The 11,791-nt window shown below is 44.1% G+C and overlaps 1 protein-coding gene across 1 annotated transcript; it reads right to left on the bottom strand.

The window, feature by feature from the left end:
• Window positions 1–547: 547 nt before the first annotated feature.
• Window positions 548–11,791, bottom strand: mlycd (malonyl-CoA decarboxylase). The gene is made up of 5 exons (XM_070830666.1): window positions 11,194–11,791; window positions 7,165–7,277; window positions 6,662–6,818; window positions 6,095–6,247; window positions 548–1,520 (listed from the first exon to the last, which is right to left on the bottom strand). Exons 1-5 carry the CDS (start codon window positions 11,737–11,739, stop codon window positions 975–977), a joined length of 1,515 nt encoding a protein of 504 aa, XP_070686767.1. The 5' UTR covers window positions 11,740–11,791; the 3' UTR covers window positions 548–974.

The raw sequence follows: 11,791 nt of genomic DNA, 5'->3' as shown, positions 1-11,791 counted from the left end.
TGTGAAAAAACAAAAAGAAAGTTTGGCTCCTTGGAGAGATAAAATGTAATTTCACAGTCAACTTGCTGTGATATATTATTTCACAACAATGGGGTGTGGGCTGATATGAGCTCTGCTTGGCACCTGTACAGAGCAGTTAGAACATCAGCGATGGCTCTCTGGAGAGGTTGGTGGTGTGTGTGTGTGGGAGGGGAGTGGGTGTGTGTTTGAAGGCAAAATTACCAGAAAAAAATAATCTACCTAAATGGAGGTACCAGGAGGATCCAGCCCAGTGGATCAGAGTGAGCACAGTCGACGGTAAAATGAGTAGTTATGATACACCGCAGAAAGAAATCCAGTTTTGTTTAGAGTTGTTTAATATGAAATAATATTTCCAGTCTGTGATTTTATTCATTTGTGTGTCGAGTGTTAGTGGGAATAAACTGGTGGAGCAGGTGTATATAAACCCTATCCAAAGAAAAAAAAAAAAAAAGAAAAAAAAGAGGTAAAATCCAATACTCTCCTTTTCTTCAACATGTTTGCAGTGAGACAGTTCAGCCAAATGAAAGAATCTAAACATCATTTATTCCAGTAGCTGCACTCCCTCATTGCTCCTGCTTCACCATTACACACACTGTTATCCAGGAACACGGTAAAGCATTGATAGATGACTCGTGCTTCATTAGCTCCAGTCTCTCAGCCTGGGAAGCACTTACACAATATCAAACAGCTCCAACCAGAAAGCCAATGAGGCAAAAAGCCTAACCTATGCACGACATGCAGAGGATGGGATGTTGTTCTAATGTTATCTGAAAAATAAGATTGGCTGAAGTCCACTCAGCGGTGCCTCTGCAGCCCTATTTTCTTTTTGGATGTTTGATGAAACATGTCAATTGAAAATAAATAAAGCAAAATACGTCGGTCGTCGTATTAATGATATCAAGAGCAATCTCAAAGAGCAGGGGTTTGTTTCTGGGTGTGTCCTTGTCTCTGTCTTACAGTTTGCTGTTCTTCTGAAACTGGGACACCAGCCCCAGCACTTGCTCTGATGCCATGATGACCTTATTCTGCAGATAAAGAGCGCTGTTTTTAGACGTCTCGTTCAGGAAGTAACGATAGTTTGCCATGATGCCGCAGGAGTTTGCCACACCCCTTGGGCTGCTGTCAGCGCGCCAGTTGAGCCGCCACATAATGGCGCCGTTTTGCAGGTGGAAGTTGGCCACCGGGTTGAGAGCGTAGCCCCGCCTCTTCTCCCCATAGAGGTACCAGGCGCAGAGGCGCATCAGGGCGGGCTCCAGGACGCGGGACAGCCGCTCAGAGTGCATCCACTCACTGGTGCCGATCAGCTTACGGAGGGCCTCAATGGCCGCCGTCCCTGGGGTCGAGTCGGTGGCCTGTTCCACCTCTTTCCACTCGTGCTCAGACAGGAGGTCCGAGCCCCGGCCCTCCTTCCTGTACTGGCTGAGCAGGCCTTGGAGCCAGGAGGAGAAGCCTGGGATTGGAGACAGGCTGGAGAACTGGGCCATGTGAGGGAACTCACTCTGCAAGACATGAGGAGAGAGGAAGTAGAGTTACCCCTTAAATGTACATCTCCTTCTGCGACAGTGTCCTTTCTTCCTCCATGATTTCGCCCTCCCTTCACTTCAAAATCAAGTCTCCTCGCTCTCCAAATCCTGCTGGCTCTCCCTTTGTGTTTCTTCTCACTCTACGGGGGCAATTTTACACCCTCAACTCCCTTCTATCCAACTACTAATCTGCTTATCTAGAAACTCAGGATGTCAAAACTGTTGAAAACCTTTTGTTTTTCTAATGTTTTTTCTAGCATGTTTTTGGGGGGTTTTATGGGTCTTAGGTCTGCAGATAGCAGATGACAGCACGTAATATATTTTCCTGTTTGACCTCAATCACTGTCACTGATACCAAAAGTTTAAAACTAAAAAGTTTGCTTATGCCACACTGACATGACAGTGCAGCATCGGTGTGTCAGGCCCACTGCAGAGCAGCACTTTTCTTGGATACTGGAGGGTTTTTATGACAAGTCTGAAAATGAAGACGTGTCTGAGGCAACTGAAGGTGAGGATTATATTTTTATGTAAAGTGATCTGTCAGATTACTCAGAGGCAGAGCTGGAGCGTCAGTGTGACAATGCGAGCTCAGTGGTCATGAGCTTCACAGCAAATTTGCTGTTCAGTGCGTGCATTGTGCACAACTGCGTTGCAAAAGCCACAAGACAGTAACTGATTTGTGCTTACTGCGCCGACTAATGTTTGGAAAGCGCCAGTCACTAATCAGTTACAGAAGCGTATGTGTAGCACAGTACAATTTGCATAAAAATAATATATAAAAAACTATGTTTAAATATAGGAATAAGTTTTTGAAAAGATTTGCATCTATTGGAGAGTTTACTCTCATTTATACACATGTTCTAAAAAGTTTAGAAGCAATGTTGTTTTAATTTGTAGCCCAATCTGTGTCAAATATGGAACTAAAGACTTAAGATATGCAGAGATGTTTGGATAAGAATCCATGCATTTAGGAGTTTAAAAAGTTTATCCTTAATCCCCTATTATGAAACTAAAAAAAGTTGGCGGAACATTTGCATGCACGCAAAAGCAGCTCCATGCAGAATTACCTCAACCTGCTTTAACCAGCTTGAAGGGAGGAAAACAAAAAAAAAACTAGGTGAGGGATGGGGATGAGAAAACAAGGTAAAAGGTATGAAGCAAACAGACGAGTGGCAGCGGAGATTTGATCCCCAGCAGAATGCAAAGGGCACCAGCTTCTAAACGGAAACAGAAACACTCAGCCTCAGTTTCAAAACACAAAACATCATTTTCTTGTTTGTGCTCAGGCCTTTAGTTCCTCAGACAGGGACGGCATTACAAATCAACTCCTTTACTTCCCACTGATGGAGACGGATGATCCGCACTCTCCTTCCCTCCCTCTCATTCTATCCTCCTCCTCCTCAGTCCCTTGCACTCTCACCTTTAATACCCGTCCTTTTCTCCCGCTCACTCCCATGTTTCTGTTTCATCCCGACCACACACACACATATATGACACCCACCCAGCCATTTTATGAGTTCTCTTCCACCCCACTACCCTCTCCTCTCGCCAAAATCCTCCCCCTCTTCTCCGCCCATCTTCGGCGTCTGGGTTGATAAGTGACGGAGCGATGTGGCAGACATGAGGAGTGAAAGGCTACAGATGAAAGTGGAAGTGTCAGACAGCCCCTGGAGGGACGCGCTGCTGCCTGTCTGCCTCGCTCTGCAACAGTGTTTTCCTTTCTTCCTCCATGATTTCGCACTCCCTACACTTCAAAATCCAGCCTTCTCACTCTCCATATCCTTCTGGCTCCCCCCTTGTGTTTCTTTTCACTCTAGCGTATCATGATCTCACCTTCCTCGCTCCAACCTCTACTTTGAACTACTGTTCTGCTCCCTGTGTTGAGAGTGGGCAGGGTGGCAATAAGGACAGAGGCAACAGCAAAGGTGAAAAAAGAAGAGGGAGGAAAGGATGCGGTGAAAAAAGGAGGAGCAGTGCCAGAACAGTGCTCCAGGGTCCAATCTAGAAAGACAAGCAAGACCTCCTCCCTTCACCTTATATCACGACTGTGACCTTTTCTTTTCCACTCTATCATCTATCCATCATCGCAGCGGTCCCTCTGTGGCTACGCTGCTCCTCTCTTCACCTTTACATTAGGTAAAGCCCTGTCACAAAGCCGAGGCCTCTGCGGAATACAGCCGTGTTGTGGTTTTGTATAGCCTCGAGGGTGGATTGCATGCACACTGTTGGGGTCAGGGGTTCGACTCCTACCAGGGTCATAAAAAATAATTGCACTCGTGGGGTGCTTTGGATAAAAGCATCCAGTGAAAAAAAGTACTAAAGTCACATAGAAGAGTTCAGTTTTCAAACAGTATTTTACATTGTCCTACTTTTGCAAAATGCAGTAGCTACATATTCTGTCAAAGAGTTGAAACCAGTTGAGTTAAAACCAGCAATTGTATTTTTGGCATCTGTTTTGCTGTATTCCATAGAGATGTATAAGGGAAAAAACGAATTAATCTTGGTGATATATTTTGTCATTCAACATAACTAGGAAAAACAAAACATTTGAGGTAAACTCCTGCTCCTGTGACTGCCGTCTCAGGCTTTGAACAAAAGAGTCACACATTAGAATGCATTACACTGAACTCATTTATTCATTTGAATTAAAATATGAATAATAGACAGACAGACACAGCAAAACAGATCCATACATTTAGTCCCTGTCAACTAAAATATTGGTTGGATCGATTAAAATAATCAATCAATTAAAATAAGAAAGATTAGCATTATTTTTCAAGGAAGATTAGTAATATTAGCATCTGTATTCTTTAGGTGTTATGTAGATTACATTGCAATGGCTTATTTAGGTAAAATAATCATCACTCAACACCAATTTGTGGTTACTGTTTTAGGAAGTGAAGTATGGAGAAGCTACAGAGTAGCACATCTCTTTCTTTCTTTTTTAGATGATTTTTGCATTAGAAAGACAACAAAGGAGAGGATGACAGGAAAGGATGCTGACGTGCAAAGCTAGCAGACCTAGTGAAGAACACAGCATTCACCATCTGTAAGGCTTTTACAGCAGCGCAGTGCAATATAACCTATTTTCCAGCCTCCAACACAAATAGCTTTAACGCTAAAGCAGAAAACACAAAACAATATGTGCTGAGCTCACTGAACCGTATGTCGCCATTAATAAAAATGCCAATAATTGAAAAGCTTGCAGCAATCACAACAGTTCTGTTGTATAAATAACTAAAGTGGAGGCAGCTTAAAGCTCTGAAACCTGATTTTTTATGAGGATACACTATAAAGAGCCATTTCCCATCTGTTGGGTAAAGTGGCTTTTGATGTTCCATTCAATGCTCCAATCATTTAACAAGTGGAGTGGCCTGACATGAAGGGCTCTTCTGCGCTTATTGAGAAGGATGAATGGGATTTCATTACGGCCTGTCTAGTGGCTACTGCTCTGTTTATGTGTGTATGCATTCAGCAAGTGCTAAAACAAGTGGGAGATTTATGATTCAGCACTGCGACTAGGATAAAAACTTCTGAAAGCAATCAAACAAAAACCGTGTCTGTCAATAGCAATGTTTCTCGCTGGAGTAACGCTGTGCCAGCTGGGCCACACCTGAAGGCCAACATATATAGTAGGCTTTTAATTGAATTCAGCATGTGAGTCCTACAGAGTGAAAGGTGTTGCTCCTGGGGAGGAAACACAAACACTTTTTGCTTCCACACCATAGGGGAGGAGCTGGGGCACTCTGCGTGAGTTAACAGCTGCATGTATGAGAGGTTTGGCCAATTAATGCGTGTTGATTTAAAGTTTTACAAACTATCACTAGAACTCGGCTCCAATTTTGCCAAATGCCTGCACAGCCTCCACCAGAGGGGAAGGACATCACTGTTTTGCATGGAGAGTGGAAGAGGCACAGTCTGTCCAAAGTGTGATAGCCGTTAGCTTGCCAGCCCCTGACAATGAGCCAAAGTCATTCATTTGTAGTTTTTCCCTCCAGTATCTTTGGTGACATCAATCAATTACATTGCTGTCATAGCTGACAGCTACATAGCTGTTAACTTTTTCCTTCTCCAAACTATCGTTATTATATCTGCCTTTGAAAATACACTATCTGTCCACCTCTAGTACGTATCTGTGCATGTGCCTTGTGCCATATCATGATAAAGTCTGACAACCTCAGCTTTACCAAGCCAAGTCTTTAGAGGAGTCAAGTAATTTCATTCTTACAGTATTTTACAACGTCTTTAGCTCCAATTCCACAGTGTTTTAATTAGCAAAACTATTAACACTAATTGCTATACTCCTAATTTTGGTCTCATCTCACATATAAAAAAAAAAATGAGTTCGATTAGTGTAAAATTAGGTAACACACACAGCAGAACGTTTATCAGAACATCACAACATTATTACCGGTGAATTTCTCACTGAATTTTCATCAGCGTTCCATTTTAAAATGCAGTGGTAGTTTCCCCAGAAACTATATGAATAGCAAAGAGGGGAAATGCCGACAAACGCACCACACTCGATCCTGCGAACCACCCACACTCACCTGTAGTTCTCGCACCACCCTCTTTATGAGGTAGTTGCCCAGCTCCACTCCCTGCAGGCCAGCCTGGGTGGACGAGATGGAGTAGAAGACAGCAGCATTTATCTTATTCACATCCTCTTCGGAGTCAAGCGTGGCAAACTCACGGACGATACTCTGAGAGAAAAACACACATTTTCTGGATTACTCATCCAGACGCGAGACCATTCTCAGTGTTCTTAGTTACATAGCTGCAGCCCCGCCAGGAGTGCCTAACAACTATTTCAGAGCTGCTGGAGCAAAACTGTGGATATCAGTGTACTATTTCACACTGTGGAATATTTTCAAATTTCAGTTTGTCAACATCACCTTTTCCTCACCGGTAATGGCAAGAAAAGAATGTCAGCACAGTAGAGGTTGCTCCCAGAGGAATATGCAGTTTAAAGGTCTCGCTATTGTTTTTCACACAGCAATAATCCATTTGTCAGCTGAGGGGGGAACAAAATAGTAAATCCCACATGTTTAACTATCCTCTGAGGTGCGGTAAAGTGAGACAAACCATTACAACGGCCTGCAGCTACTGCTTCTAACCTGTATGTTATCAGAGATGTCTTCGGTGAGGGCCACGTGTAGTACAACCAGGGGTTCTCCTGGCATGGCGGCATGGGTGAAGGCATAGCAACGGCGGTGCGGCCCCACTCTGCGCTTCAGGTCAGTCCAGTTCCTTACAGGGTGCACAGCCTCGTACCTGGCAGAGAGCTGATAGTTAGTTAACCATTCACTCAGCACTCCTCCACTTAGTTACTGTTGCTATGCCTGTCAAGTCCTCCATTCCTGGTGGTTCTCATATTTAAATCCAACATAAACCTGTTTGGATGCTTAATGTAGAAAGCTGGACAAGCCAGACAGAGGCTAGAGATATGCTTTCAAAGTAATATGCTGCTAAGCGAAGACTGGGCAATCATGTTGAGGGGAGTGGATCAGCGAATGGTCAATTTTTCTACTGCGCTGTTTAGAAAGAGATTATGATGAAATGAAAGCAGGAGGGAAAGGAGGATGAGAAACACAGCACGAGGGAGCATGAATGCCCTTACTGGCTGATCTTCTGCAGGATCTCACAGGGGGACTGCCAGGTGATTCTCTCCAGCTGGAGCAGACCCACAGAGAACCACTCGGAGAGCAAGCTCTTCAGTGTGCCGTTAAGGTCCTGCGGGAGAAAAAGGGTGAGAGTTTAGAATTTAACATCCACACCCAGCTACTAATAGAGAATCCACCACATGCTTTATTCTTGCATTTGGATTTCATAATACTGTGGAGCAGATATAGCATACAGAATAAATAGCACTGGTATGGAGGTAAATCTTAAATGCACACGATGAAGAAAAAGAAGGTCAATGTGTGCACCATATTAAGGAATGTCCTTTGACTTTAGGTAGGGAAGATCTTCGTCCCACTCTTTTATATCTTATAAACAAGAAACGCCATAAAAGTATTATCTAGGAGTTGCTGCTTTTATATGACTATTAAAAGAACTGGATAAACACACAGTCTTTACAACCTCATGGCCTCTTTTATTGAGAGAACTCACAAACTCTACCTCATTGACTGACTGCTTAGGTTTGTCTGGAGGCTATAAATGATTCCATAGCGGTATCTGGTCAGGGTATATGGTCACCTGGGTGTCTGTGCGCTGTTTGAATGTTTTCACATTATGAGGAGTGATTTGTTTGAGCTCGCAATGGGTGTACGGGTGTAGAGGAGGCACTTCAATAAACAACTTGCCATTTCAAAGCAGGCCTGTCCTCCTGCAAAGGTCAGACTTCATTTAAAGCAAATCTCTTGCAAACACACAAACAAGCGCGCGCCGTGCACACACGCAAACACATAAATACAGCTTATATTGGCTGCTCCATAGGATGACTTCACTTCAGGCTTACTTTAATGCCCGCTTGTCAGTCATAATAATAGCTAATACAAACAAGCTCAAATACAGTCGTGGTACAGAAGATACTGGCTGAAACTCTCTCTGGGCAGCTATCAAAACCAAAATTAACTAAATTTGAAATTGTTCCCCACACATGTGCAATGGGGCCTTGCGTTATTCAGCTGCGGTAGAGAGGTGCCACACTGGGAAATTCTGTTAAGTGAGGAGCAAATCAAAAGTAACTCTCACGCAAAAAAGACAGTTCAGCAAAGCTTTACTACTTATGTGTGTGTGTGTGTGTGTGTGTGTGTGTGTATTTGTGAGGCGCAATAATCTACGCTGGCCGATAATCCCGTCCAGGCATTTCTGTGCAAAAATGCAGCACATCAAAAACCCATGAGAGTGCAGGCACTGCCTCAGGTAAGGTAATTCTCAGCCACACAAAAGGAAGGCCAAACAGAAATGTGTGTATTCCTTTGACCTCTTCTGAAATGGAGAGGTCTGGCTTTGGATGCCTGGGGTCAGGAAAGGAGGGAAGGGAAAAGAAGTACACGCTAAACTCCATTAGAAGGAAAATGAAGCAGCACTCTTTGACACTGGGGCTGTATCGGTGCGCTGAGGCGCTGATGCTGTGAGCAGATACAGCCTCTGCTTCCTTGAGCTGCAGTTATACTGTGATTATACAGAGAGACGGAGACTGCAGCCGTGCCTGGAAGGAACAAGTCCGTCTATCTGAGGCCAAATGGCTGCGGACTGCCAGAGTGTTAACAGGTCAAAGTGAGAGGGTGCCAATACCTTTGCTCTAGTCGGCAGCATGCCACTTGTCAGGCTGGCAGTGTGTCTGCGGGAAAAAATAGCCTCACCGATACTCTGTGAAACCCCGAGGAGCAAACTGAAATAACGTCTCCGACTTGTCTTTACATCTTTCATCCACTCAGTTTGTGAACAGGTGAACAAGAATGAAAGGCCTGGGGGTGGACAGAGTGGGGAGGAACATCAAAAATCAATTACCCAGCCAAGAGGGACTAATCTAGCATGGAATTCAAAGTGACACTTGCGAGAACCACGGTAACTGCAGACTTGTGAAATCCAAACTTTAGTCATTTTAGAAATTGTATCTTTTTTCCCCTCTATGTTTCAGTGCTATTTGGATTTTTTTACCCTCCCATGCAATGCACATGATATTAATACATGCACTAAAAGCTTCACATTTACCATGACCTTTCCTCATTCTTAATGCAATCAATTCTGGCAATAACAACAAGAAAAGATTGCTGTGCACCCCCAAGACCAAGCTGGTTAGGACTCAGAACAAGCGGGTACTCTGTAGGTAGCTTAGACCTTTTCAAGCTACAAAAGGGCTCAGTGGGCCTTGGTTACTGAGATTAAATTCATCTGAACCACCTCTCAGCAGGAATAAAATAGATTCTGAGCAGGAGAGAGGAGGCTAGAAGTCCTCTGGCGATAGTGCAGTCAGGGTCTTTGAAAATCATATGAAGCAGTGGCTCTCAGGGCTAGATAACGCAAGGTCAAAGGGACACAGGCGTTCAGCTGTGTTCCAAAGCAAAACTAACAGACAAAAAAAAAAAAATCACAAAGATAATAGACAACGTTTTTCACTCCATCAATCTGTATCCAAAGACTGCCCATGTTAGCTTGTTTTTAATGGCCCTGCATGCCCTCAAGCAGGGCCGCTTCAGTTATCTTGCATCTCAGCATAACAACAAATAAGCAGTTTGCATTTCATGTGATGTGTCTGACACATCAACGCATCAACTAGGACAGACGATGTATTGGCTTTTCATAAGGTCACAAAATTATGTTTTCCAATACAAAACCAAAGCATCTTGGTCTTGATGGTGAGTTTCTGTACTTTTGGAACATGTCCACATCTAATATACACTACAGGGGCCTCTGCCTATACTCACAGACCAGCCCCCAAGCTTCTGGAAAGCCAAGTTGATTTTAAATGTAACTTCATGTCAGCTCAGTACAACTCCAAGTCCAAGATGCTGCCAACATTGAGAATACAAGCCAGACTGAAGGGTCACCAAACACAAACTTCACCAGTTCTCTAACCGATGTCAAGCATGAAATTTCATTAATGAAAACATCGAATCCATCCAGTTTCCCTTGGTGGAAAGCTTCCAGCAATAAAACTAGAACTAAAACAATTCAAAGATGAATCGATCGCTAAGACTATTTTTATAATAGATTCAGTGTTGAAGAAGGATTTGTTGCTTTCTGTGTCTAATGTGATAGTGACATAAACCCTTAAATGCTCTATGAGATTCAGAACCTCTGACCACCACAATTACTCCACCATATCTTTTCATAGCAAATAGTTGTTTACTGCTATATCAATGGTCTGACTATCAAATATAGGACCTTTAATATCTTGAGGTTTTGGTGATGTTAGACGGAGAAAATCTGAAATTTGATGTCATGATAATTTAAGTGAGTGGGATTAACATGACGAGAAGTTTGCTGCAGGATTCTTCCCCCACTCTTATTACAAAGTCTGCACTACACTCCGGTCCTGAACTAAACAGAACTGTAACAATGAGGTAAACAATGAGACTGGAAAAATGAGGTGCCAGAAATGTGCCAGAGCATGGTAGCCATGGAAAATAGCCTTTTGCTGCTGGAAAATAGCCTTTTCCTACAATATATGTTGTTTTCTTTGTCTTCAGACAAGTCAAAGCTCAGCTCTTGCCTCATCACGTACGGAGTGAAACATTACAGACAAGATCTTTCCAGAAACTATGGAAGGCCGCTCTGATCAGTGCCGTCAGTTTCCAGCCAAGGCAGAAAATATGAAGGAAGCCCTGAAACTGAGCTTGACACGGTGTTATGCCAAACAAGCTTTGTCTAACCTGCAAAAACGCCCTAAACTATGAGGAAATTTAAAAAGTGAATTTAGTTCCTCCAGTGTGGAAAGGAGGGTAAACTGGGGCAAAGGTGACTGCCTGTCACACTGTGATGAAATGTGAACCACATGAGGGGGGGTGCAGTTATGTCTCAGTGTGCGGTTAGTTGTGGAAGCAGCTGTTGTCAGACTTCTTCTACTGTTATTAGAATACAACACATCAAGGTGTGAGAGCATTCAGGTCAGGCTATTCAGTGCCAAACGCATAAACGCGAACGGCACTGCTTGACTCATGCGAGCACCCGTAGAAAATGTAAACAAACGCGTTACCCTGATGTGTGGGCTCTCGCTAGCTTTGGACGAAAGTATTTCAAGCACATCGGCTCGGAGATCCACCAGAAACTTCACTCCCCCCTCGACTCTGCTGATATGATTAAGCAGCTGTTTATAACGGGGGGTCAAGCTGTACCGCAGCCTGTCTTCCACTTGCAAAATGGTCGCCAAGTCTCGTAGCTGAGAGTCCAGCAGCTTCACAGCGAGCTCCGAGACGCTTTTGTGGTCTACTCCGAAGTCTTGCGACAGCTTCGTGAGGAAGCCGAGTTTGTCTTCCTTGTCGAGGCTGCTGTAGAAGTGCATAAACTCCAAACTGTTCGACTCGGGGGGAGGAGGGGACTTGTCTCTCGTTTCGTACGTGGGTAAGGGTGCAACGACCCTCGCCAGTATCTCCTCCATGCCCGTGACACCGCCACGAATTGGGGTCGAGTAGCGGCGCAAAACGCTCTTGTTCGTGGACCCCAGAGCTGCTTTGAGGACAGCCCGGTGTCGCCAGCACCTCACACTGCTGCGGAAAGCCCAGATAACAGGGTGGGATATCATCTCCGGGAGGGATCTCAGCTGTCTGTTTGGGACCAGAGCGTGAGCACACAGG

The sequence above is a fragment of the Pempheris klunzingeri genome, chromosome 5 (genome assembly GCF_042242105.1).
Source record: "Pempheris klunzingeri isolate RE-2024b chromosome 5, fPemKlu1.hap1, whole genome shotgun sequence".
Lineage (NCBI taxonomy): Eukaryota > Metazoa > Chordata > Actinopteri > Acropomatiformes > Pempheridae > Pempheris > Pempheris klunzingeri.
The sequence above is the reverse complement of the archived record's forward strand: the minus strand, read 5'-3'. Positions and strand labels throughout refer to the sequence as shown.